The sequence below is a fragment of the Fundulus heteroclitus genome, chromosome 5 (assembly GCF_011125445.2).
Source record: "Fundulus heteroclitus isolate FHET01 chromosome 5, MU-UCD_Fhet_4.1, whole genome shotgun sequence".
Taxonomy (NCBI): Eukaryota; Metazoa; Chordata; class Actinopteri; order Cyprinodontiformes; family Fundulidae; genus Fundulus; species Fundulus heteroclitus.
The window spans coordinates 3,250,566-3,278,242 of NC_046365.1; the positions used below are offsets into that span (position 1 = coordinate 3,250,566).

Here is a 27,677-nt window from a genome sequence, read left to right on the forward strand (position 1 = left end):
ACTGACACATTGTTACTAATCCTTTTCATTATTGTAATATTAAACTCTGGAACTATAATAGCTGCTTCTATCTTAGTAACTAAATTATTTGATGCATTTGTATAAACCTGGATGTAACTGTTAACATATGCATGTATAGTGTGTGAATACAAAACAACCCCCCTGTTCTTGCTTTTCCTTTCTTGTATTGAAATATCTACTTTTGCTTCAGTTAGTACACAGGGTGGTACTGGTGGCAATGACACTGTTGGACTAAATTTTAATTCATTTAATTCTAACTTTGTTGCTTTTTGTATAACTGTCCACCTAAAGCTTTTTGTCTCCTTTCTCACATTTTCCCAACAAGGTTTTAAAGTGGTTTGTCCTGGATGGTCTTGACTATGGCTCTGTAAATAAATCCAGAAATTCAAAGATAGCTGTACTCTTCTCAACTCTAGTGGCATTTCTCCCATTTGCACCTGCAGTGCTGCCGTAGGGGTTGCTTTAAATGCGAGTTTCATTACACAGCATAGTATTCTAGTGAATTACAATGATAAGGTGGATCTGTTTGCCCTGATCTAACTTTTTCAGAATCACATTATGTAAACTAAGTGAAGTATAATTGTAGAATGAAAGGGAAATGGATAAGTAAAGCAATAACAAATGATCTGTCAAATTAGATCTTTTATACCTCTCATCTAAAGTTTCAAAGTGCAGGAAAGCACCCCCCCCCCCCCCATGACTCCAGAGGAACCCTCCTCCTTCAGTCAGCTGAGCCTCAGCTTCAGAGGAACAGTTAGGACTTTCTCACATCCTCCCTTCTAGCAGGCGGTGGGCTTTCAGTCAGGGGGGGACACCGGCTGATGGACTGACCGACTGCCTTGTCTATTCTGGTAAAAAGGAGATTTTTTAGTATCTTCCTGGCTCTTCGGGAAGACCATGGCACTCTTTAGGATCCATCAGGTGGTGGTTTTACTGCAGATTGTGCTGATTTGCTCAGCTCAGGTGAGAGCCGCTTATTTTTTCTTTTACCTTTTCACTTGTAGACCTATTCTAGTTCATCGGAGTCTGGCTGTGGTGTTCACTGCTGTGTGTAAAAAGTAGCAAACTATTTTTTTCCCTTGTACTTATCAACATCATCGTATCACAGAGCATAATACATTTTAATGAGATTAGAATAATAATTCATTTAATCTTGTTGTTTTAAATGTCCCAGGTCACCTACGGACCATTTTAACTTGCCTTGAGCTTGTTATTGAGTTGTCTTGCTTGAACATTCCTGTTGTTATTATTTCTAATATGATCCCTATAGACATACTAATGTTAACTTTTTTCAATACATTTCCTGCTACAGGATAGAATACCTTAAATGTCATGAAGAGAGAATTGAGAATTGATCAAAATTTCATATTGAGCAACTATAACCAGAATTCTTTTTCTAAATGTTATAAGAAATTAAACATGTGGTGGATGTAAATATGATGTTACTGACATGTATTATTTAAGCAATTAAAATGTTTATTTAATATTTTCTTTGATATTTGTACCAAAGAATGACCCAAAAGGCTTTATGTTCAGCAGTAAGATCCAGACACCAGTTGTAAGCTGAACACATGCTGTTACTTAAGCAATTTAATGGGACTAAAATGGGAGGCAGGTTGGGTTTCATGACCTTTCCTCTCACATCACTTGGACAATGGGTCTTTGTGTGGCCGCCTGGCACACAAGCAGTACAGCAGCAGCACTGCAAGATGTTTGATGGTGGATTTTAGATGAAAACCCATTTTCTGTGTTTGTTTAAAAGAGGGGTCCGGTTGGTCCGAGAGGCCCCCCTGGACCGCCTGGCATCCCTGGAGTACCTGGAGTGGATGGAATCGACGTGAGTCTCCGTTATTAATGTCTGTTTTTTTTTAAATAAAAGTTCAACAGAGTCACTGCCCTGATCATCTTAGTGAAGACAAACAGGAGTTGTTTTAGCCTTGGATCACTTCTTACTTCGGGAACATTAAAGGAGCATGTTACACTTTAAAGCAATTTTCACTTTTAGTCTTTTTTTTTTTAACAAAATGACATCAGCCAGAATATTCCATTAAAAAAAATTATCATCAGGGACTAGTCAAACAGTAACCTTGGAAACTGACACCTGACAATCCTCTCATTTGGATTTTTTTTAACAAAAATATCTTTGATGTTCTTTCCATCATTGGATAAATTATTTATACACAATCGGAGCCTTGTCCTGGACAAGGCTCCAAGGCACACTGACCTCCCAAGGCATTCCTGTTCTAACGTTCTTCCTTTAGAACGTTAGAACAGCCCAGCTGTTCTAACGTTCTAAAGGAAATGCTTTATATAACCTAAAAACTGGCGGCAATGAAAAAACATAACAAAAAAAATTATTTTAAAATGGACCTGAAGAGTCCAGTCCCAAAGTTTGGCGTTTCTCTGTCTTAAAGTCAGGGCCAGATATTTGACTTCAGTTTTGCTCTGACTGAAAAGGAGATTGTCTACCACTTATACTTATATTTTCCTCTCCATCCTGCCATTTATCAGTAAAGTTATTGAAAAAGCTGTGTTTTAACAGTTAAATAGCTTGCTTACAATGACCAACTGCGTTGATATTTTTCAGTCCGGTTTCCGTGTTCACCACGGTACTGAGACCGCCCTCTTCAAAGTGTTCAAAACATCCACATAAATATAGTCTGTGGAAGAACCACAGTGCTGGTTCTGTTGGACCTCAGCGCAGCATGTAACACTGCTGACCATAATATATTATTAAACCGACTGGAGAACTGGGTCAGACTCTCTGGTACAGCACCCAGTTGGTTCAAATCCTAGCTAAAGAACAGGGACTTCTTTGTGTCAATAGGTAAGTTCTCATCAGAGCGTGGGGTTCCCCAGGGTTCATTCCTGGGACCCCTTCTATTCAATATCTATATGCTGCCACTAGCTGAGGTTATAACAGGAAACAAGATTAGTTACCATAACTACGCAGATGATACTCAGCTTTACATTATGATGTCATCAGGTGACTCTGAACGCATCCACGCACTGAACGGATGCTTAGAACAAATCAATACATGGATGTGCCAAAACCTTCTCCTGGTGAACAGAAACAAAACTGAAGTTATTATCTGTGGACCTAAAGAGGAATGAACTAGAGTCAGCACGCAGCTTCAGTTATTACAACTACAAACTAGTGATCAGGCCCAAAATCTGGGTTTAGTGATGGACCTTCAAGGACACATAAAGACAGTCACAAAGTCAACCTTCTATAACCTGAGCAATATTTCCAGGATTAAAGGACTGATGTCCCAACGAGCTCTAGAGGAACTCATCCATGCGTTTATCTTTGGTCGCATTGATTACTGCAACGTGTTTTCACAGATCTGCCCTAAAAATCAGGGAGACAACTGCAGCTGATCCAGAACGCTGCTGCTCGTGTTCTCACTAAAACCAGGAAGATAAAGTTTTAAAGTCCTTACACTGGCTCCCTGTAGCTCAGAGAATAAACTTTAAAATGCTTCCGGTAGTTTATATATCACTGAATGGCTTAGCACTAAAATACATTAAAGACCTGTTGTTGCTGTATCAACCCTCCAGACCACTCAGATCTTCTGGTACTGGTCTACTCTGCATACCCAGAACCAGAACCAAACATTTAGTTCCTATGCTCCACATATCTGGAACAAACTTCAAGATAACTGCAAATCAGCCAAAACACAGAGTTCCTTTAAATCAAGACTGAAAACCCACTTTTTTAGAGTTGCTTTCAGCCCATAATCACAGGAACATTGACCAACATATTTGATGTGTATCGATGTCTTTACTTGATACAATTCAGGGTTTGTTACTGGTCTCACAACCAGTGACCATTTTGATTTGTTTATGATGTTTTTATGTTTTCATGATGAAAAGCACTTTGAACCACCTTTCTGCTGAAATGTGCTATACAAACTTGACTTGACTTAAAATACAACTAACTTGGGCATCAATTGGCTGTAGGTCATCAGGAACCAGAACCGGGTCTTTAACAGTGTATTTTATCACTAGAGAGACAACAGGAAGTCAGTGAAGGGTTGGACTTAAGCTAGTGTTGCATGAAGGTCCATATATTTCAGGGCCATACAAAATATGGCCTGGGCCCCCTGGGCTGATTCTTTGCAGCCCCCTGACTGCGTTTTAACAATGATCAAACTCTTCTTACAATAAACATTTTTAGATACAGTAGTCGTCTTTTAATAACCAAGCCTTTTATATTTTATTCAGTTACATAGTAAATAGGACCTAATCCATCCAGGGACTTTTATTCAAAAGAAGACTGGTACACCCATATCTGCTTTTTATTAAAATTGTCTAAATACAGCAAGCATTTATAAAGTTATAAAGCAGACAGTGAAGAAATGTGTTGAATAGTCTGTAAAAACAGATAAAAATTATAATAAAAAAACAACCTCTGCATCAATAGTTTTTGTTCCTTGTGTTCATTTTTACCATTTCTTTTCTGCATGTTCAGGGTGAAAGAGGAGAGGATTCCACTATAGATGGAGCAGTTGTGAGTGATTTTCTCATTTCAGCATATCGAGGTTTATGATGAATTTTTTTTTGGATTTAAACATTAAAGCAAATTATAAGAAGTTGGAATGTCCTATCTTCAGGGTCCTGCCGGAGATAATGGCAAAGATGGGTCTGCTGGGGTACCAGGCCTTCCAGGAGCAGATGTAAGTAAAAAAGCAACTCATAAAGACTGTGTACATTCAACCAAAACATCACCATTTACACAAAACCATCACCGTATACACAAAACCATCACCATATCCATAGTTCAACAAGGGTTTAGGGGGTTTAAATTAAAATGATGTATTGGGCGTCTGGAAGAGTGAAGCTGCAGAAGTTGAGATATGCATCTACTGGTGTCTGAACAGTTTGTCTTGGCCTCCTGTGAGAGAAAAAGAGTCCCCTGAATAAATCAGTATGTCTATTTAGGGTTGGGTCTCACATAGCTTCCTGACAGAAACAGGGGTCTTTTTGTGTGCACCTGAAAAGATTTTATTCAGGGGGGGAGGAGGCTGTCCAGAGATGGCTGACAGGAAAGAAGTGTATGCTGAGAAACACGGTGCATAGTGGTCACAGGCAGTTTTCTGTCTGCTTGCTGATTGGGCCAAGAACACCACAGAGGGACATTATACCATTAAAGGCATGAGCAGAGCACACAGCCAAACATCAAAGAGCAGTAAAACCCGTTTCTGTCAAATATTAGTTTGAAGACACGTGTTTTGGTCATATAGGGGACATGTAGAAATGTCTTCCCCTTTACCTTTAGATGACTAAATGTTACTGTATCACTTATGGTTGGAGAGAGAAACTTCAGTGGAAGACCAATGATCAAAGGGCACTCCAGGAGTTACCCACATGCTCTAATTCTAGTCTAAAAGAATACATGCAGCCAAAGGACGCCTGCAAACAAGGTTTTATTTAAGAATTGGGTTATCTAAAAATGTTTTGCCTCATATTTTTGTAGGTGTTGTGATTTGTTTGTGTGTGTGTGTGTCAAATGTAATATACCCTTAGTGTTTGGTAGAATTGTCTTTTATAGTAAACTGGGTCAAATATTTTGCATGCCCCTCTAGAACCTTGCCTACAACCTTGATGGCCACTATAAACACTGATTGCGCTTTCCTCAAGTCACGTATAACCAATCCAGCTGCCTGCTTAGGGTCAATGTTCCTTTAGAGGGCAAATTTGTGCCCACGCTTTAACTTTCTGGGTGATGTCTTTAGATTTTGCATCAGTTCTTTCCTCATGATGCAGTCTATTTTCTAAAGTGCACCAGTCCCATCTATCCATCTTCTTCCGCTTATCCGGGGTCAGGTCATGGGGGTAGCAGCTTCAGTAAGGAGGCCCAGACTTCCATCTCCCCAGCCACTTGGGCCAGCTCCTCCTTCCCAGACACCAGTCCCTCCTGCAGCAAAGCATCCCTCAACATGATGCTGCTACCCCCTTACTTCATGAATGGGATGCTGTTCTCCGGCTTGCGAGCTTCTCCTTTTGTCCTTGAAAAAATGACAGTAGTTATTATGGCCAAACATTTCATTTCTAGTTTCATCAGACCATGACATGTTTAAGGTCTTTGATCCTGAGAACATTTGTAAACTGTAATCTGGCTTTTTATGGTGCTTTTGGAGGAACGGCTTCTTCTTGGCTTCTCTCACTCTCTCTGAGCGGTCTTTCAGCTCTCCTACCAGCCTGAGCCAGTGACTACATAATGTCATATTCACAGGCCTGTTTATCCTGGCATTTTACAGCTTGCACGCATGAATGTATCACCTTCAGGCTTCTGGAAATTCTACACAAGGAGGAATCTCATTTCCACCCTGGTCTTCCTGATGTCTTTACTGATTTCCTTTGATTTTCCCATAATGGATGGATGGATGGATGGATGGATGGATGGATGGATGGATGGATGGATGGATGGATGGGTAGATATTTCTCTCATCAGTAAAATAATTGTCTTTATAAGGATGCGCTGATGTCAAAAAGCATTAGAATATTTTATCGTGTTTTGCCATGGAAAAAAAAACGTTTTAAGAACCTGTGTTTTTAAAATGAGTGTAGAATAATTGAGTTTAGATTTAAAGAGTCCAAATATTTTAGATTTTGAACTGGAGAGGCTCAACTGCAGTCCGCAATCCTTAAAAATGTCCTTCAGTGCCACATAGGACTCTTGAGTCAACAAACAGCAGGCTCTCCTGCTACAGTCATATTTTCCTAGATTTCTGCGTGTGTCAACAAGTTTTTTTCTGAGTGCTGTCCTTGACAGAATAAAGGCCGGACCATCTGCCTTATCACACACATCAGAAACCACCACTACTCATGAACTCAGGCTCTGTTAAGTGAGACATGTTGTTAAACACAAATAACTTTGGTGTCCAAATGGTTCTTGTTTGTGTTATTAAATTGTTCTGGCTGCGGAATCAGAATTTTAATGAAATGTTTGTCTCTACAGGGGCCTGTGGGACCCCCAGGGGATCCGGGCCCTGTGGGCCTAAAAGGCTCAAAGGTAAATTTATCATGAGTAAAATATTATTTACAAGAGAAGTGATAACTCTTGAAATGGTGATTCTTGCATCTAAAAATAGAGAAATGTTCACCACACTGATCTCTGGTAACATCTGTGCATAAAGCTGCCGTATTTTGTCCAGAGGCATGCTTATATTTCTGAACTCCCAACATGTTGTTGTTCTGTTGGGTTTTAGGGCGAACCTGGAGCTCGGGGACCTGCTGGAGAACCTGTAAGTATACTTTTTTTTAAGAATTTCTGTTTCATTTCCACACACCATGTTGCCAGCTAGTAGTTCATAGATTATAACTTTGACTTCCATTTTCATAATGTCCTAATTGCTACCCAACCTTGCTGGGAACTGGAGCGTTGTTGCAGAGATTGCTGCTGCACCTGTCTGTCTTTGGCTGTCTACATTAAAACGTCTTAATCTATGATGTGTCACCCACAGGGTGTAGGACCTGATGGATCTGACGTGAGTACTCACTGCTGCCAGGCTTTTGTCAGTAAAGCAAAGGTTTTTAATGGTTATGGATGCTATTCTAAAGTAAGAAAAATAAATGAAACAAACTGCAGTTAAAACTAAACATATTCTTTGTTGTCTTTGCAGCAACAAAACTTCTTTCTGTGATTAATACAAAAACATTCACATCCAATTAGAATCAGTTTGATTGAACCTTTTCAGTTTCTCCTTTCATTCATGACTCTTGAAATTGAACAGATTATGTTTCTAGTGAAAAGAAACTTAACAAACCCTTTAAATTGGCCTTGTTCCTTTATTAGCTAGTATTAAGTCAGTAATTCTGAGAAGATAATTGGAAGGCAATGCAGAAAGAGATGGTGGACATATCCTAGATTTGGTAGCATTAAGAATCAAGATCGAGGGAGAAAACATTTAGTGCCATTTTTGCCGCACACACAGTAAGATTTTCTTCTTGTTCTTGTTGCAGGGTATTCCTGGTACAGATGGGCTACCAGGTGAACTGGGGAAAGTCGGACCTCCTGTGAGTACAGCAGGCATAGCAAAAGCTTAAATCAGTCAACTGAAATGGAAAGTTTCAAGAGTTTAATCATAAATCAAGTTCTTGTTTATTGCTTTTTTTCTACAATAAAAGCACTTATTTCTGGACAGCAGCAACAAAGTTTTCTGATGAAAACGTCTGCCTCTGTCACAGGGAGCGAGAGGGAGGAGAGGTCCAGTTGGTCTACCTGGTTCTGCTGGTCCGCGGGTAAGGATCCGTCTGTCTGTCTGATCTCTTTACCTGATGTGTGGCAGCTGGTCATGGAGGTAGCATCAAAGTTTGGCTTCCATGGAAAGACTTCCTAAAGAAGTCTGGTCTGGTGGTTTCACATAAAACTGGAAGCAAAATAATACACACTTTTGAATTATTGACACACTGGTAAAGATGTATACAAGGCCAAATAAATATTTGTTTTACTTTTCGGCAAATTCTACCAATAGGAAAGGGTTTAATCTTCTGATTTAAGATTTCGCAAGGTTAAAACATCCAGAATTCCTCTATTCATCATCTCTCTGGGCCAACCAGAGTGCCGGGTCCATTCTGTAGCTCTCTGCTCTTCAGCCCTGCCCACAGGTTCTGTGTAGGATTTAGGTCTGGAGGCATAGAAAGGTCCAGTTATGACCCATTTCCTGCTTATTACTAATGTTTCAAAGCGTTTAGGATTTAATGCCCTTTAACAAGGTTTTCAACGTAACTTTGAGAGAAACACGCCCGCAGCATTACAGATCCCCCACCATACTTAACAACGAGCATGAGGTGCTTTTTCACTGACTCAGCCTTTGTTTAACGCCAAACCCACTGGTGTTTGTTGTTAAAATGATAAATCTTAGTTTTATCTGTCTGAAGTTCACACTTAAAGTCCCAGTAGTTTCTGACACGACAGAGACTGCTTTTCTCTGACATGCCTCGGCATCTAGATAGTAACTAATAGGGCTGTAGCAATACATCAATCCACATCAATATATCCATTAAATGATTAATGATCCAATTGATGCAAAATGAACATATCAATTTATAACGTCATTTTTTTTTAAAGATGCACCTTGATTTTGAAATTCACCAGGCATGAGACTATAGTGAACAGGTAAGCTATTATTATTTTAAAACTAGAAGAATGTTGTTTTTGATTTAAAGGCCTACTTAGAAATAACATGGTCAAATCATATTTGTTTTTTTCTGTGTTAATATCAATGTAAATAATAGTGTTAGACAAGCAGATGATATCACACCATATTGATTGGATTCATAACAGACTTTGTTAAATCGGCAAATATTGTATCGTCATCCAAACAAATCAATATAACATTATATTGCAATAAAGCTGCTGATTTACACCCCTAGTAACAAATGGTTGTTATGGAGACTCTATGATCTGAAGATGACAAGCTTTGCTCCAGTCTTGTCAAAATCTGCCTTTTTGTTAACCATCCTCCTCAAATACAAATCAGAAGTAAACCTTACAATTTAAAATCTTTCAGCCACATGTGTTTTAGAGGAATAATTAGGAGGGCCAGCAAATGCACTCAATTTTAAGGTTGGATTTTTAATGCTGAATTCATTTCAAGTGTTACACATCTGGTGAAATAACTGTGTAGGGTTGCTGCACACCCCAATCAAATGTATATTTTTATGCAGAATGTCTGTTTATGCTAAATTATTTTATGACCATTGATTAATTACATTTTTGCACTTGGCAGGGACCTCCAGCTGTTTACGAGGGTGAGGATCTGGTAAGTAGATTCATTTTCTGTCCGTTTAGAAGTAAAATAAAGCTGTAATTTGCTTTATTTAACAAGAAAAGGCTATGAGACGTTTCTGTTTGGCTAACACAGGAAAACTGTGGCTAAACTTAAAGCATTTTTTAACTTTTTGTTGAAAGTAGTAATTCTGACTATTTGCTCTCAAAGTAACTTTGTTATACCATAATTTATATTGCTATAACAGGAGCCAGCCTAAACACAAGTCAAGGGCTAAGCCTTCATCAGTCCCTCCCCTCCACATCTAAAGAGTACCAGCCCTTTCCTTTATATATTAGGCCCAGCTGTTGACCAGTTGTGAGTAGTACTCACTGTTGTCCCTCAGAGCAGCATATTAAAAGGCTCCTCCACTAGGGAGTCACTGGTTTGTTGAGAACATCAAATAGATCCCTTCCTCTGTCCCACAGTAATATGAAACACAACCCAATTGTCTTGTGCTGTATGTATGTGGCCAGTTCAGCACCACTGTTTAAAGCAATAGTTTGGACTTTTAAAGGGAGATTCTCAAACGTTAAGTTGAAAATAGGTTTGTTGAGCGGAAGGCTAACAGCTCAGACAAACTCACATTTGCTCTGATATTAGTCATTTAAAGCAACTCAAAGTGGAAAAGTTTAAATGCAAAATATACAGTGGATAATAAACATCAGTATGTTCATAAGAGGGTGGTGGGTTTGCAGAAGTTCATCTTTTTGGGTATTTCCCCACACTGGCATAATAGGTTATTGATCGTTGATAGCACTTAGTTCTGAACCCCGTTTCAATCACTGAGCTATATTATACACTGGAGTGCTAATCGCCCGCTGTTGGAACGAGTCGCTTTGAAGCCACTAGCTGCCATATTGGTACTCCCTATTTCCCCTCAGTAACTAGGGAATATGTGCGCTACAGCATCGAATAACGAGGATTTTCTCATGTTCAGGGGGGGCTTAAGACTTTTAAAATGTCAAATGCCAAAGACTTTTATGTTATGTTTTAAAACTGTTAAGTACTGAGAAAGTCATGTGCTGAAATATTTTGCATTTTATTTATTTAAATATATATATATAGAACATTTATAAATATATAAATAACAATATACAAAAACATATATTTACATATATGTATACATATATGTATACATATATATACATATATACATATACACATACTTATTTATACATATTTATATATTTAATATGAATAACATGTAAAATATTTCAGCACATAGTTTCCTAGTAGTTGATAGTGTTATTACATCCACTGACTGTAAAATTACCTGTGAAACGTTTTCACACAGCCACAAAACTGTTTGTTGTTGCAGCCAAATCCTATGGGATTCTGTGAGTAGGGAGTAGCAAGATGGCGGCCAGTGACTTCAGTTTTTCGGCAAAATCAGCACTCCAGTGTATAATATAGCTCAGTGGTTTCCACGCGTCTCAGTACCACCGGTGGTACACGTACCATGGCTTCAGAACCTTGCTTTTAAGGGAAAGTTATGACAGTTTATACTTTGAGGCATCTTGGAGTTTTATTTCATGTTATTTTTAATTTCAACATTTTTCAGTATGTATTGCTGAGAGACAGTAACACAGAGAAAACGGGTTTGGACCAGACCTGAACACAGGTCAGCAGGAGCTCGGCCTAAAGACATTCAGGGCAGCATCCACTGTGGTTCTGTCTGGGCTCTTTCTCCATCCCAAACATTTCTACTAGGAGATTAGGAGAACTGTCCTTTTTCTACCCATTGGCTTAACTGAGTGATTATTTTTTTGTAAGAAACTTTGCTACTTTCTTACAGATAAAGCCAATAATTTATAGAACAGTTATTTGGCATAAGCAAGTTGGAAAAAAGAAGCTTCTAAATGAGATCACTGACTGTACACATGCTAACCAGTGAAACCTCTAGTAGTGAACCAGACCGACAGCCAGGGGAGCTCTTTCTGAACCTTGAGTCTGATGTTGTATGTTTCAGTGTCCGAATGCCTGCCCTGCAGGTCTGACAGGATATTCTGGACTCCCTGGAATGAAAGTGAGTTCACTTTTGAGGATCAGCTATAGATAAATGTCAGTTGCTATTTTTGAGCTGTTTTTTTTTTTTAACTTGAACTTGTTCTCTACAGGGCCACAAAGGGGCTAAGGGCGAATCAGGTGAGCCCGGAAGACAAGGACACAAGGTGATGTCAAAGACTTTAATAGATAAAAAAAGATTATTGTGTAAATAGCAAACGTTGGTATAACTGGACTGCATCCCTAACAGGGAGAAGAGGGGGATCAGGGACCTCCTGGTGACGTTGGAGCTCAAGGACTGCCAGTAAAATATTTCACCATTGTCTCTAAAAAGGCTGATAATGTTCATCCTGTGAGAAATGGCTTAAAGGATACTAACTCCTCTCTATCTGCTGAGTAAATCTAGGGCCCAGGTGGAGCGAGAGGCCTTCCAGGAATAATGGGCTCCAAAGGAGACAGGGTAAGGCTGACAGCCAGTAACACAGCATAAAGATATTAGATTGACCTTAGAGGACAAAAAGAAGGAGGAGAAGGATGGATCAGGAGGAAACATTATCTACAGTAAACGAATGGCTGAGTAACAGTCCATTCTAGCTGCCAGATGTTATGCTGATGTGACCCAAACGTTCTCTCAGGGAGGAGCTCAGGGCTGTCCAGCAGCTGTTCTATGTTCTAATAACCATCAGCACCTGCCGTTTACTCATTATGGCTCATCTATAAGCCTTGAAGGGTTCTTTTCTTGCTGTTTCAACCCATAACTCTTGCGACAGTGGCGCAAGAGTTAGGTAGTTTGTCCTGTAACTGGCAGGGTGCTGGTTTGATCCTCCGCTCCGACCGTCTGAGTTGTTGTGTCCTTGGGCAAGGCAGTTTAGAAGTTAATTCATTTCAAGAATCAGGAATCTTTATTGCCATTATGTTACCTTAATGAGATTCTTGACGAGACAGACTTCGGCTGAGGATGCATACTGATTACATATAACATGCAGACACAACAAGACATAATGTTTACACACTGTGTTTTTTCTTACCATGAAATCAGTTGATTACACTGACCAACAATGCTTCCTGAAAAGCTTACAGCGTGCAAATAGTCATTAGGGTCTGATAGACTCATATCCGAGTCCCAGAAGTCACATCACAGACCCTTTCCAACAATATAGATTACTGTGGTGTTGTCTGAATTAATCACCCGAGCGATCCATCGTTGATATGCTTATGCCCGCAGTAAAAACTGTCTGTGCAATAATTGTAAACCTTCAGATTACAGGGGTGTGTGCAATCTGCATGGATGGACGTCCAACCAGACGTTCCGTGCAAAATTAGAGTTTGCAAATAGACATCACTAGTAGTGTTTTTGTAACCTGCAACAGAAACAACACATTTCTCAGAAGCTGTTTTTAAGTCTATTAGTTTTTGATTTAGCCTTCTTGAATCGTTTCCCTCAGGGAAGCGGGTCAAACAGGGCATTGCCCGAGTGGGTGAGACCTGTGGCAATGTGTCTGGCCCTTTTCTGCACTTCTGCAGCATATACCGTGTTCAGATCTTGTAGACGGTATCCCACAATCCTCTGTGCTAACCTCACCACCAAGTCTTTCTCTTCTGTGCCGTGCAGCTCCCATAGACACTGTCATGCTGGGACACAAGAGCTACAACTTTCCATTGTAACTCTTTAAAAGTTTATTAACGGCTGAGTAGGAAGTCCAGTCCGTTTCAGTTTCCTGAGAAAAAAGGATGTATTTGGATGTACATTATGATACTGAAAAATGAAATCACTTTTCATCTTTGCTTTAACACTGGCTGGTATTTGGAACTGTGTTTTTTATTTAACTTCAATAATTGCTGTTAGATCTTAAGACAAGCAACTCCACAGCATTATACGGCCACTACCATGCTTTACTGTGGAAAAGGTCTTCTGCCGAATATGTCCAGGGACATTTCTGTACTATACATGTTGAAAATGTGACCTTAGATTCGAGTTTGGTTTTAGATCCTGATCTCCCACAATGTTTTAGAAGATTATATTAGTATTTTCTTGGAGAAAATAGATCTTACACCAATGTTCTATTTCCAGGACATGAGTGAATACAGGTGATTGTTGTAACACTTAGAACACATCCATCCATCCATCCATCCATCCATCCATCCATCCATCCATCCATCCATCCATCCATCCATCCATCCATCCATCCATCCATCCATCCATCCATCCATCCATCCATCCATCCATCCATCCATCCATCCTGGGGGCTGGTATCTGTCTCCAGCAGTCATAGGGTGAGAGGCAGGGTACACTATGGACAGGTCGCCAGTCCATCACAGAGAACACAATCAGTATGCACAAAATATATCCTGTAGCTCCTTCAATATTGCTGTTAAGCTTTTGGCAAACCTCACTGGCCAGATTTCACTTGGCTTTTCATTATTTTTATAGAATCGTCCAGTATGAATGGCACTTTTGCTCCCTGTGTTCTCTAATGATGACCCTCTTCACTGTGCATATATAATGTTGTGAAATCTTTTGTAGCCTCACTGCAGAAAAGGAACTAAAATTAAGTAAAATCTTCTGAAAATTAATGTATTTGTCCTTGATTTAAACAGGTAAATAAGATTATCGGCCAATGGAATGAGTATCTTTTCCCCTAAAATAAGATCATTAGATATCCTGCTCTTTAAATAAGATGATGGAGAGGAGTAGTTGTTCCTATCTTAAGTGAAAAAATCTTATTCTATTGGCAGATAATTATATTTACCTGCTCAAATCAAGGGCAAATTCATTAATTTCAAGAAAATGTCACTTACTATTAGTTCCCTTTTTGCAGTGCTTCTTTTCTTGTTCATACGTTTTTATACACTGATTTTTTAAATTTTTGTGTCAGGTTTGGCTAAACAATATAAGACCAAACAGACGGAAAACCTGACCAGGCCATCTGAACTTTAATTAAAATGTAAACTCAAAAAACTTCAACTGAATACAAAGCAGCTTCAAAGAAGTAATAATTTAAATGGGACATACCATGCAGAACACAACTGAATGATTTCAGTGTGAAAAGCAAGAACTAAAAAAGCATGATATGTCCCCTTTAAGGGTCTCCACAATGATGCAACCAGTTTACTTTAAAATGTATATTTTGCCCTATACAAGATGTTTTTGTATGATTTTCAGCAGAACTGTACAGGGTATACGTCACACTAAAATACATTTAAAAAAGATTTATTATTGATAATTTCTTTCAGATCTCCTAAACCTTGTTTTTTAATTGGGATATGAACTTTTAATGATGGTGTTATTTCTATAAACCTAACAAGACTCTGGAAGCTAAACGCTCCGACCTTTAACTGGACAATCTAAATGTTTTGCAGTACAAAACAACATTTTATATCTCATTTGTTGTTTAAGTATACTCCAACATCATGTGAGTTATTTTTGGTTCAATAGGTTCTAATAAATAAACGGAGTGAAACAGACAAAAGATGTACATGTGGGATTAGTTACGGTAATTCAGCTTTAACTTTTTCTCCTCTTGATCCAAACAGGGACCTCGTGGAAAGTCTGGTGATGTAGGCCCTCGTGGAATTCAGGGAGCACCAGTGAGTGGAAATCCAAAAGACTGGAGAGATTTAAATTAGTGTTCATTTATGTTACTGATGAATGTTTGCACTTTTCAGGGGGACCCAGGTCAACGAGGTGGGACGGGAGAGAGCGGACAAATAGGAACACAGGTAAAATAATAAATACAGGAAACAACAAAAACTGGGAAAACTTTACAGTTTAATCTGAAAAAAATAATAATGTGAGAATATTTTCATGTTTATCTCACTATGTTCTCACAGATGATAAGTGGCATTTTTGAATACATCTACAACAGTTGGTTCTTCAGTTCTTCTTGTTCGTATTTGTGTAGGGGGACCGGGGCCCACCAGGAATCAGGGGTGTGCCAGGGCCAAAAGGAGAACCAGTGAGTCACACTTCATCATCGCTACAGTCAATCTTTAGCCAAATGTATTGCTTTACTCTGTGCACTCAGGGTGCATTATCTCTGTTCCTCCCAGTCCACCCATTATCTGCTATTATAACCTGCTGTTATTGTTTTGATGTTATTTTCTTAAAAAAAGCTCTGTTTTTTCTTTTTTGTTGAGGGGTGGGGTGGGGGTGCAGGGATTCCTGAATTATCTGAAACTGTATGCTTCACCCATATGTTTAACACGTTATGAGTAACAGCACTAATGGCAGTACAAAACATTACCTTATACTAATTATTAGGTTGCAACTCAGTACTGAAGAACTTTGGCTTTAGTTTAATATATGATCAGAAATTCCTCTTGTTCTAATGAGGTCATTTATTTTACCACACGAGCCATTCAGAGTTCCTGTTTCTGTTCACTCGCCTTCTCTTTCCTGTAAAGGAACATTTGGGTTAAAATTTCTAATTGTGATGTTGGAATTTGTTTCTTTTGGAGGGGATCTCATTGTTCCCGCTGTTATTGACAGGGCCTTCCTGGTCCAGATGGTCGTGAAGGAATACCTGGGCTGCCTGGTTCAAAGGTAATGTTTTTCTTATTAATACTGTATAGGTGTGTAACAGTCTGCACTCTGATGCCGTTGGTACAGGAGCTATGTCCTGAAAGCTATAGGCGGCAGACATCATCACTGTAGCTGTATTGTGGCTTTGTAAAACACAACTGAATTATGAAACATTATGCAAACTAATGGTAGACTATATCTATTTTCAGATAAAGGATTTTCACTAACACAGCATAATCAGCAAACCAACGTTGGATGAATTGCATGGGAAAAGTGTATTTATGTGTATTTCCTGCATGTGTGTTACCTGTAGAGGTGGTGGCAGCTATCTGCCCTGTCCCTCTATTCACAGCCCCTTATTAAGAAATTCTCTTGCTTTCTTTAGACAGTCATACTTTTATATTATTTGGATGGTAGCAAAGAAACACTCTCCTCAACTTTGAATAAGACTTTCATCCAGCCATTCACAGTCTAAGGGTGGATTCACATGTGCCACATTTGGTCTGCTTTAAACAGACCAGAGTTTGTTTCCCCCCTTGGTCGGGACCTTTTGAGCAGGAGTGGATACACTCAAGTGTATCCTGGTCCAGACCAAACAACCGGACCGAGATCCACATTTTCAGGTGGTCTCAGTCCGCTTCCAGACAGACTCTGGTGTGGTGTGCTTCTGGTGTGAATACGAAACATCCAGCTACAGAAAACATACGTCTCTTACCACGGTAGCAGACTGACAGCACGCTGTGGGACTCCTTTATCTCACAGGACACATTCACTGATGCTGTTCCAAAATTAGAAATAAAATACCCTGCAACTACTCTCGCAACCCAATGATTTATCAGCTGAAATAACAGCACAATTATGCAAAACAGAGGTGCTGCACACAGGATAGTGGCAGTTAGGTACGGTTAAATCACTTCTTTTAAATCAAGTTTCTCTCTGCTGTTTCACTTGTATGCAGTTTCTATTTTTAAGGCATATTGCTTTCTTTCTATCCTGGGACTGTGATGTCCTTGTTGGTCTTCATGTATGTTTCCATTTTAACCACCTGGACTTTGGCTTGCCCTTACACCTGACTTCAGGCTCAGCTGACTGTGGAAAACAAAAGCATTTTGCCAAACTCAGTGTTGATTTACCTTCTTGAACTCTTTTTATAATCCTTTTCACTTTTTTCAGCAGACAGTTTGCTGGGGTTGTATATCAAACAGGAGGAAAAGCTTCATGAAGTCTACCATCTCTTAAATGTAAAATCCTTGTTGGAAGTAGACTTGTAATGCTATTTGATTTAGAAATGCAAATTACAGATTGAGTCCATCAATAATTCCACTGCTTAACATAAAAATAATTATGTACTATTAATTACACGAATGCTGTTTGCCAGGAGTTGTTGTCATCTCACCTGTTCTGGTCTAAAAATGGCCTCATTTGGAGATAATTTCTCTGTTCTAGAACAAAAACAGATCTGAAAAGGCCATATATGTAATAAATGTAGAACCCAGTATTCAAGCCAGACAGTGTGACAGATTTTAAAAGGTTTATTTTAAAATATGAAGTGGTGACAGAAGAGACAGGCAGGTCGGAAATGCTGGAGTCCGCAGAGTCAGGCTTGACTGGGTGAATGTGGCAGGGACGTGCAGATGAGCCGGCGAAGCAGGCGGATACAGACGTTACTAGATAATTAAGGCAGACTGACTTGACCAGACCATGCAGGCAGAAGCAAACATGACCAGATACAGCCGATGTGTCCTGATCATGGGCCAAGCGAGGCACAGAATCCTGAGGAATAACCTGAACCAGGCGGTGCACACAAGCACTAGCAATCCAGCTAGCAAGGACAGGGCGATAACAGCTCCAAGGGAACCGAGAAATCACTGGGGACCAACACATACATGCATGCAGCGAGACAAGATGAGGTGTTCTGACAGAGTGGTGAGTGAGGCAGGTATATAAAGGTGGAGTCCCAGGTGGAATAGATTGAGGATAATGAGTCAGTGGCAGGTGGAGCTGCTTATGGAATGGTGACTGGGAAGTGGCTGAGATGAGCTGGCAATGGGGAACGGAAAACAGTCCAAAAACATAAACAAAAACCCCCAAATCATGACAATCTAGAAACCTAGTGTTCCCTGTAGTTACAGTATGCAAATTACTGATTTGCTTTAGTGTAGTCCAATTCATTGCTGCCTTTCCATCTGATTATTTTCAGGGTCTACCAGGGAAAAGTGGGGCTCCAGGAGACGCAGGCACACAGGGACTTCCTGTGAGTGATTCGTCGCTGAGTGGTTTTAATCTTTGCCTTTCATTTCTCAGTTTTTAATGTTGGCCACTGTTTCGTTCATGTAGGGTTTACCAGGTACATATGGCATGAAAGGCCACAGCGGTGTAAAGGTATGACCGAAGCTTGTGCAGCAATTATTATGGTAGAAATATTTTATAAGCTGTCCTAATATAGACAAGTTGAAATGAGTAAAATGAATCCGTGTATTCTTTTCTCTCTCTTGTTTTTACAAGGGCAAAATAGGGGATCCAGGAGTTGTGGGACTGATGGGGTCTCCAGGGAAACAAGTAAGTTTAAGCAAAGACAAACCTATCCAAAATGTTACAGCAACCATTTAGAGTTGTAGAAAGTAAGTGTTCTCTAAAGGTATTCACAAGCATGTTATGTGATTTTAAATATTTCGACAGCACCAACTTATTGACTGAAACAGAATTTAACAAGCATCTCATTAGAAGTCTGATTTCCTTCCAGGGGGAGCGAGGAGACCAAGGGGAGGTGGGACCTGCCGGACCCAGAGGAGGACCAGTGAGTCTTACACACGGCCACCTTCATCATCTGAAGTTCCATCACAAAACTTTTCTTCTTTTGACATGAAGCATATTTTTAATCCTTCTCGTCCAGTTAGCAGTTTTTATCAAGAGGATTTAGCAGATGTACAACAACACATTTTTTCCCGTCTAAGTGTTGTTTTTTTAAACTATGACACACCTTTAGGGGAATCACATTCAGTTTGATGTCATTGACCTTGTTAGGTAGTTGCTTCACAAACTATGCTGCACAACTTCTGTTCTTTCCTATTTTAGGGTGAACGTGGGGAGAGAGGACCAGTTGGCCCTCCAGGATTACCAGGAGCCAGAGTAAGACCTGACTGTTTCACTGTCTGTGTAAAACAAGATCTGTTAACACAATGTCATTTTAGGAAACAATGCCTTTCCAGAAGATGAGAGACTAAGAAGTTGATCTCAATACGGGGAACATAATGGTCTGAATTTCTCAGAAATGGAGTGGTCTTAATATTAAACCCTGTGGGGCTCCAAACTGTGGTGACAGTCAGTTCATGGACGAACAAATCGATGATTTTGTCCTTTATGTTTGAGCATACAGTGTAAAGTACTGGACTAATATCCCACTGCAATGTGTTCCAAGAATGGATGTTTGTTTCTCAAACAGATGAAAATAAACAGAAGTGAAATGATGGAACAATGGAAAAGCTGAAGTAGAAAAAGAGATAACATAAAATCCAGCATTCAAATCTTCAGCCATGTTAACAGTGCAAAACCTCATTTATCCCCTGTTGGCAGAAAGACATATTAGGCTATCTATGTTAAACCAGGGTGCTACAACGGAGCTATTTCAGATTTTATTTTTTTTTAAATAACAGGATCCTTGTAGAAGGCTACAGACTTGTAAAAAGGCTACAGACAAAATCCACTGAGACAGTCAGATCAAGGCAATTACCAAACACTTAGAAAGAATGTTGCAACCTGATAGAAACGTCATACCTCCTCTCCTGTGCTGAGAGCACTCCTGAGAACACGTGCATGGTCCCTTGTCCTCTGTATTATTCGACATAAGAATAACTAGCTCTGCATCTTGCTCAGAGGCCCTTAGCTGAAAAGCATAGCTGTGCAGAGCAGAGTCATGCTTGCAGTTATGTCTGCAATCCACCCGTCAGTAGGCATGAAAGGCCATTTGTTGCAGGTGGGGTTTTTTTCTGCAGCTCAGAGGGGATTCAGGACAGGAAAAGAAGCTGAGAGGCCCTCAAAGAAATCTCTGTTCTCCAGGAATGCCCACATACCCACATCCACCCTGACCCAGCCAAAGTGAGGCAGGATGGTTGGCTGGCTGGTGGAGACGCCGGTCGTTCACATGATTCGAAGCTGGAATGTTTTTATAATCTTTTTTCCTGTGCAGAAAGTTACATTCTGAGACTTTACACACGCTCGTCCTGTATGGATTCTGAATGTGCATCAGTATTCCCTGGGTGCGTTTATGTTTATAGGTGTGAATGTGTTTGACAGGGAAGCAAAGGGGACCCAGGCTTTCCAGGACTTCCCGGTCCCGCTGGTTATCGAGGTCAAAAGGGGGACAGGGTAAGAAGTTTCCAAGTCAAGAGCTACACATGCATTGTATCAGATCAGACAAACCTTAAGTCAACTTACTGGCTACAGGACATGCCACACTAAATGTATTGCTTTCATTTTCAGCCAATCAAAGGTTCTAGACCCTGTAGGGAAATCCCAACTAAACAAGTCTTTTACCCCTCAGTTCTGCCCATTTCTCTAGAGGCACGCCACACAGAGCAGATGTTCCAGCCTGTAGTTAGGATCCCACCCTAATTAGACACGCTGGTGAAGTTAGTTTCATTAGCCACATTGTTTTGGCACAATGCTCTGCAGAGGAATCTGGCACCCTTTAGCATTGGTTCTCCAGTAACACACCCAGATCATCTGAAAAGCTTTCAGTCCCCTGAAACCAGTTTGATGGGATTTGATCATTTATGTAGAGCAAGAACAAGGTAGTGGAACCTACGCCCTACCGTGCACAGAACCCAAATAACCTGTTTGTTGCATTATGAGCGCCTGACAACTATTAAAGCTGGCTACGGTCTATGAGCCTAGCATTTCAATAGTTTAGGAAAAGCTTTATGTAAATAGCGCATTTTTTCCGTCAGCAGCTCAGCCAGACTGCCTGGCACAGAGACGTTGAACAGTTTTACCAGAAATGTTTGGTACTGCAACAGAATGGCTGCACTCTCACCTTCCGATCATTAAATACGGATAAAAAGGAGATGGTGACATCACAGCAAAAGTGAGGTTCTCCATCCTGACGCAGTAGAACCCTGAGTAGCAGTACTCACAGTTTTTAAAAACGTACATATACAGTACTTCACAGACCAGACTGGCCTTTATGACGTACATGTTTCATTTCCCAATGGGTACATCAATGTCTGGATGTTTTTTAGGATTATAGACTGTGTTAGAGCAGATTTAGTGTAACAAAAAAAGAACAGCTGTGTTGAGCTGTGATTTTCCAAACAATAAACACATAAATTGTTGAAACAGCTTTAGAAGATGTTTTTAGTCACTTTAAAATTCTGCTGAAAATACATGTCCTCGTCTCTTTTAGTGAAGGTCAAACCTGACTTCTGCAGGTATTTCTTAGAGCATAAAGTAAATAGGTTCATCACTTTTCACAGCCACTGCCCTGATCTAACTGTTTTCTCTTTCCATGTGATCCAAATCATATTTCCCTTCGGTCCATCAGGGTTCTGTTGGCCTCACTGGCCCTAAAGGAGACCAGGTATTTTTATATTAACTTGCATTATTGCTGCTATTATCCTGACTACGTCACAAAGATGATGGAGGGTGCAGCTGGATATGATAACTGGCCTTTTGTCCTTGCTCCAGGGACCCTCAGGTGCTGAAGGAATACCAGGAGATAAAGGCGAAGTGGTGAGTTTCAGCTCCCAAAACCTGCTGCAAGAAACAATAACATGTTGAAATTCTGTCAATATCATATATGAAGTAAGATCTGGTTGAAATACCTTCCTGCACAGCTTCTGCAGACGTGAAATACCGACGGCTGTTCTTCATTTTCATTTCAGGGTGATCAAGGAGAACCAGGAGAGAAAGGATCGGTATGTAGCAGGGTATCCCTTCTCTTCCTGAACTGTGTGTAAAAGTACAGCCGTTACATTAATAATGCAGTGATGTAATAATGTAATAATGTAATATGAGCCAGCAAGTCACTGTGGCAGGACATGGAACAGGTTTAACTCAGTTAATCAGCTGTTTGATTATTGTCTATAGTATATCCTGCCTTTATTCACATTGTTTGACTTTTTTTTAAACATTTATTGGAGAAGAACAACAATATCGGCATGGACTGGGATTAAAGGTTTTCAGACTCCGGTGTATGAAGTCCACATCTAACCAGATGGCCTACAGGAACCAACTGACTGTGTTGGGTGATTTCAGGAGTACATCTCTTGTCTCTTTCTCCTTCCTTCGTGTTGATTGCAGCAAGGTCCACCAGGAGAGACAGGAAGCAAAGGACCTGAAGGAGGCCGTGGGCTGCCAGGCAAAGAGGGCAAGCCTGGTCAGCCGGGGCCACGGGGCATGCAGGGAGACACCGGCGTACCAGGACTACCTGGACATCAGGGACCAGCGGTGAGAAGACAGTATTGACTTAAATGGTGTAACACCTTCATCACCTGAGGAAAAGAATATGATTGCATTGTAATTGTGGAAAAACTGAATTACAATAGTCACTCATTTGACAGCCAGTAGGACATACTGCGCTGTGAGAACGTATCACAGATGTCTTTTGCCTTTTCTTCTTTGTCACATTTAAAATTCATGACATAAACTTTAATAATGAGCAAAGATAACATAAGCCAATAAAAAAAGCTGATTTCACAGGATGATTTATTGATCAAGGGAGAAAAACAACTACAAACAATCTAACCAAACCAGTAAAAAATATAATCTACCCTCTTGCTGAATCAGGAATTTAGTCTCATTGACCACATTTTTTGGTTCCTTTTTCTCTCTAAAACCAGACCTGATAACTGGTCGGCCAGCAGACCAGCAGATGTTAGTGATTTCTATTTTAGAAATCACTAACATAGAACCAGTCAGGCAGCAGGAAGTAGGCTGAAATATCTAAAAAAGCAGCACTTTATGCCACAATCTGAAGAAAGTCAAGAACAGATGAGAAACAAAATCACTGACAACTCTCAGTCTGGAATGGGTTACAACGCCATTTCTAAGGCTTTGAGACTCCAGTGAACCACTGTGAGAACAATTACCCACAGATGGAGAAATCATAGAACAGTGGAACACCTTTAAGGGAGTGGCTGGCCCAGCAGAATTACTCCAGGACTCCTGCAGACGATCACAAAAGAACCCAGAGCAACATCCAAAGCTTGACGGGCGTTTCTCTCTGTGGTAAAGGTCAGAGTTCATTAAAGAGACTGAGCAACACTAGAGAGTACCAAGGTGAAAACTACTGCTGACTAAAAAAGATCACAAAGGCCTTTCTCACATTTGCAATACTTTTGGAAAGATATTCAGTGGCCTGATGACCAGACCATCTTTCTGGAGGGTGTAACATGGGGTACCATTAAGTCATCCCTTGATTGGAAAATAAACAATAAAATGAAGCTGCTGGAGTGGCCTAATCAAAGGCCTAACTTAGATCCACTTGAGTCTGCTAAGGCTTAAAAACCCTCTCAGAATCAGCCTCATATGCCAGGTATGTGTACACAAGTGAGGATTTTGACTCTGGATTTTGCAATGGTCACATTGTGCTTACTTATACAGTAATACAATAACACAGTAGTGTAATAGTAAAAACAACCAGTTATTAGGGTTATGAGGCAAATTCTATGATACCTCACCTTCAGTGGGGTTGGATTCAGGGCTGACATGGGCTCTGACGGGCTCACCGGTTGTGTTAACCACCGTCAGTAGCAGAACAGATTGGATTTTCCCAGCATTCACTGCTTCCCTCTCATACCCTTCATCAAAATAAAGCGTTCTTTACTTTATAACTCTGTGTGTTCAGGGCAAACCGCCAACAGACAGACACATCAAGCAGGTCTGCATGAGAGTAATGCAAGGTAAGTGTTTGTCATCTTCACACTCTGAGCCCAGCTGGATGCTTCTCTGGGGAGTTGTCGTTCATTCTGATGTCGCTGATTTGACGTTTGCTATCACTTCATATAACTCGTGTCTATGTCACAGAGCAGCTGGCCCAGTTAGCAGCCAGCCTGAGCAGGCCTGAATCAGGCGTCTCCGGGCTTCCCGGCCCCCCCGGCCCACCTGGACCACCAGGTGCTCCCGGAGAGAACGGCTTTCCGGGCCACAGTGGGTCACGAGGTCTCCCTGGTTTGAAGGGTCCACCCGGGTTAATCGGAAGCAAAGGACCGAAAGGTGAGACCCAGACGAGAAGCTCTTACCTGTGAATGCGATAAACAGAGCTCGCTGTAATTACTCTTAGTGATTTTGTAGTAATTAAGTCAGGAAATGACAATCAGGTCCTGCTAACCAAGTCTCAGCTGTCAGTCACCAGCATGAGTCAGCTCTGAAACCTTTAGGCCCGCTGGTCCACAATGCCAAGCAGGATGTTCCTATGATCCAGTCACGTTCAATAAATTAGACTATTTGGAAAAGTTGATTTATTTCAGTAACTCAGTTCAATCAGTTATGATCATTTTCATGTCTTCTCGATGCATTTAACAATACAAATGACAGATACCAAGTCAGATACATCCATTCTTTTTGGATCCCAGTTATCAAACATTGCAGTACAGTTCAGTTTATTATTCCAGGGGGATAAAAAGTATTTCTATCAGCTAATAAAAACACAAGATGTAAGATTAGAATATCAGGTCGTACCAATAAAAACATTTGTATCAAAGAGTGTTCAATATGTTGAATACCTGCTTAAAAGTTGTTATTTTCATGTTCAAAAAGGCACTTAATCTGTCGAGCGCGCCTCGTCTGAACGTGTAGTTTTATTTACTGAACCAGGCTCAGTTCATCAGCTGTAAATCACTGTATAGCAGTTGTTAAGCACAGTGATGGGGGGCTAATGGTGTGGTCTTCTTCTGGACCATGGAACAGCACCGTGACTGCAAACACAGCAGCAGTGTCACAACAAAAAGGCTAGAAATTAAAAATAATGACGTGTTACAATGACCCAGTCAAAGACCGGGCCTCGGTGCTGTGGGTCCTGAAGAGAGTTCTACAGAAACAAAAACAAAGAGAAACCCAGCAGCAGTGTTTTGGCTTGGTTTGCATTCAGTAAATTGTCATGGGCTACTGTTTGTGTGAACTTGTATTTTATATCCTAGTTCTACATTCTACATAATTAGGACACTCTGCAAACTCTAGGCCCACTGCTGGTAATAAAATAACAGGAGACCATAAAACGGGCCTTCAGGTGCCAGGACCTTCTTCCTTCCCTAATGCAGTGATGTGTTCGTTGGAGCATTACTGCCACCTAGAGATCAGTGAAGGAGGCAACAAAGAAATGAGAAAACTTCAATCATCAGACAAAAATGATGATAGAGTTTTAAAATTAGATGGGAATCACTCGAATAAACAAATACCTTAAAAAACAAACAAAGCTGGTTATCAGATTTCTTCTGATTTCTTTTTGTAAAAAAATAAATCAGTCATTGTCCTGCTAAGGTCAAGGTGTCCAGTGACATGTGGTCTCTTCATCCATGTGTTTGCTCATGTTTGTAACTGCTGTCCTCCCTGCAGGTGACCAGGGGGACAGAGGGGACAGAGGCCCCACACTGAGAGGGCCCAAAGGAGAACCAGGGGTCCCTGGTCTACCAGGTATATACCCAGCCTAACCTTCTGACATAAGACTGTTTGGAAAACTACATGTTTTGTTTTGAACGGGATTATTTTGGGGGTACAAGTCATGGTGATTTTTGTTAAAAACTAATCTTCAATTCCTAGTGGTTTCCCCACATGAAACAGCTGTACTCAAATTAAAGGATGGGGTTTTCTAAAGCTTTCTGTGTGAGATTAGGCCACTGCAGTAAAAAGTACCTACCACTATGACTCTGCCTGCTCTTAGCCTCGCCCCTTGTTTCAACATGACTGATTTTCACATACTTCTCATTTTTATTGCTCTGTTGTTTTGCACACATTACATTTGTTCACACCCTGCCCCGACTAAAGGCGCTGAAATGACCAATCAGCATTTCTAACCTTCCTTTTCCAACGGCATAAGCAGGGTTAGCGGCATTAAAAGCATGCTTGACTTCTAATCTACGGTCACCCATCTTGCAGGTGAACCCGGTCGACCTGCTTACGGCACGAACGGCCGTGATGGAGAGCGCGGACCGCGCGGTGTTCCTGGAATCAACGGCGTTCCAGGGCCTCCGGGGCCCGCCGGCAGGAACGGCTACTGTGAGCCGTCGCAATGCGTCCCTACCATGGTGGTGTCGAACGGCCAGGGGAAGAACTCTGAGACCAAGGGCCCCAGCGACATGTGAGAGGGGACACAAGCTGAACTCCAAACGTCAGCAGAACTAAAGTACTTTTTAAAGCCACCGTGGAGGTCACACTGACATTAATGTGGACTCTAAATAGCATCCAACCAGCTTTTGCAATTTCTTATTTTTACCTCAGTTTTTCCATCTGTACTGTAAAATATGAGGAACCATAATGAAATACCTGTAGACAAATGTGCAGAGCAACCTGTCCCGTTTCTAACCAAACACTAAGGCCTTCTGTTTCTCTGTATGTGTATGTAAATGTGTCGGTAGTTTGATAGTATTTAAGCTGGTGTAAGAGCCCTCATAGATGTTGGCAACATTTGATCATTTCCAGACAGTTTGTGTGATTTTTTTTTTTATTTATTACATCAAGGTTCAATGTCGCATCTACAAGTTGTACAAAGGAAGAAATATACACATTTTGGTAACCCTTTTTGTATTTTCATGAAAATATTTCTCCACAAACTGATCAAACCCACCAGAATACAACTGAAGGTAATGTAAGAGCCAACAGCTACGAGGGAGTTAGTCTAAAGCAGGCCTGACCGTCCAAGAGCCAGGACTGAAAGGAGTCATCGGGCCGCGCCGTTGGCTTCATGACTTACAGAGAAACTTTGACCTGTCATCATATCTGAATGTGCGTACTGTTTGTTTACTGTAAATAACTATATTGCACCGTGCTCGTTTTTTCTGTTTCACAGCATCCCCGTTTATAGTTCGGTTAAAAGACTGAGAGCTGACCCTTAAACTAACAGGTGGGCAAACTGTGTGCAACTGGAGCTCATGCAACCCACAATCATTTAGCTGAGATTGGATTATTCTGGTGGCATCAATGTGTTCATTCCTCATTTAAAAATACCCGCGTTTCCTGACTGAAACATGGTCCGTCACCGTAACACAATGTTACGCAATTCCGTTCTACACAGGTAGGCGAGATCCAAGGTTAATAAAGGTTTGCCCACATCGTGGTTCCGTTCATAGACAGAAGGTATATTTCTTTTAGACGAGCACAAAGCCAGGAGCTGCTGTTTATGTTCAATTCAAGCTACAGTG

At 40.6% G+C, this 27,677-nt stretch overlaps 1 protein-coding gene across 2 annotated transcripts; it reads left to right on the forward strand.

The window, feature by feature from the left end:
- The first annotated feature begins 772 nt into the window (after positions 1-772).
- On the forward strand, positions 773-27,592 carry col9a1a (collagen, type IX, alpha 1a). 2 transcript variants are annotated; one of them, XM_012869841.3, is made up of 32 exons: positions 775-984; positions 1,784-1,858; positions 4,496-4,534; positions 4,638-4,700; positions 6,986-7,039; positions 7,236-7,271; positions 7,491-7,514; positions 7,990-8,043; positions 8,215-8,268; positions 9,759-9,791; positions 11,770-11,826; positions 11,918-11,971; positions 12,055-12,108; positions 12,211-12,264; positions 15,339-15,392; positions 15,471-15,524; positions 15,707-15,760; positions 16,294-16,347; positions 18,527-18,580; positions 18,664-18,708; positions 18,832-18,885; positions 19,070-19,123; positions 19,402-19,455; positions 20,620-20,691; positions 21,866-21,901; positions 22,009-22,053; positions 22,206-22,238; positions 22,624-22,770; positions 24,170-24,224; positions 24,349-24,537; positions 25,876-25,953; positions 26,416-27,592. In XM_012869841.3, exons 1-32 carry the CDS (start codon positions 919-921, stop codon positions 26,619-26,621), a joined length of 2,055 nt encoding a protein of 684 aa, XP_012725295.2. In that variant the 5' UTR covers positions 775-918; the 3' UTR covers positions 26,622-27,592. The 2 variants fall into 2 exon arrangements, with proteins under 2 accessions (XP_035992626.1, XP_012725295.2); XM_036136733.1 differs by lacking the exons at positions 25,876-25,953; positions 26,416-27,592 and having other exon boundaries at positions 773-984; positions 24,354-24,489.
- The last annotated feature ends 85 nt before the right edge of the window (positions 27,593-27,677 follow it).

Coding starts and splice junctions, on each gene's coding strand:
- col9a1a (XM_012869841.3), top strand. CDS start 919: ATGGCACTCTTTAGGATCCATCAGGTGGTGGTTTTACTGCAGATTGTG. Junction 985..1,783: donor TGCTGATTTGCTCAGCTCAG/GTGAGAGCCGCT, acceptor TTTGTTTAAAAG/AGGGGTCCGGTTGGTCCGAG. Junction 22,239..22,623: donor AACCAGGAGAGAAAGGATCG/GTATGTAGCAGG, acceptor TGTTGATTGCAG/CAAGGTCCACCAGGAGAGAC.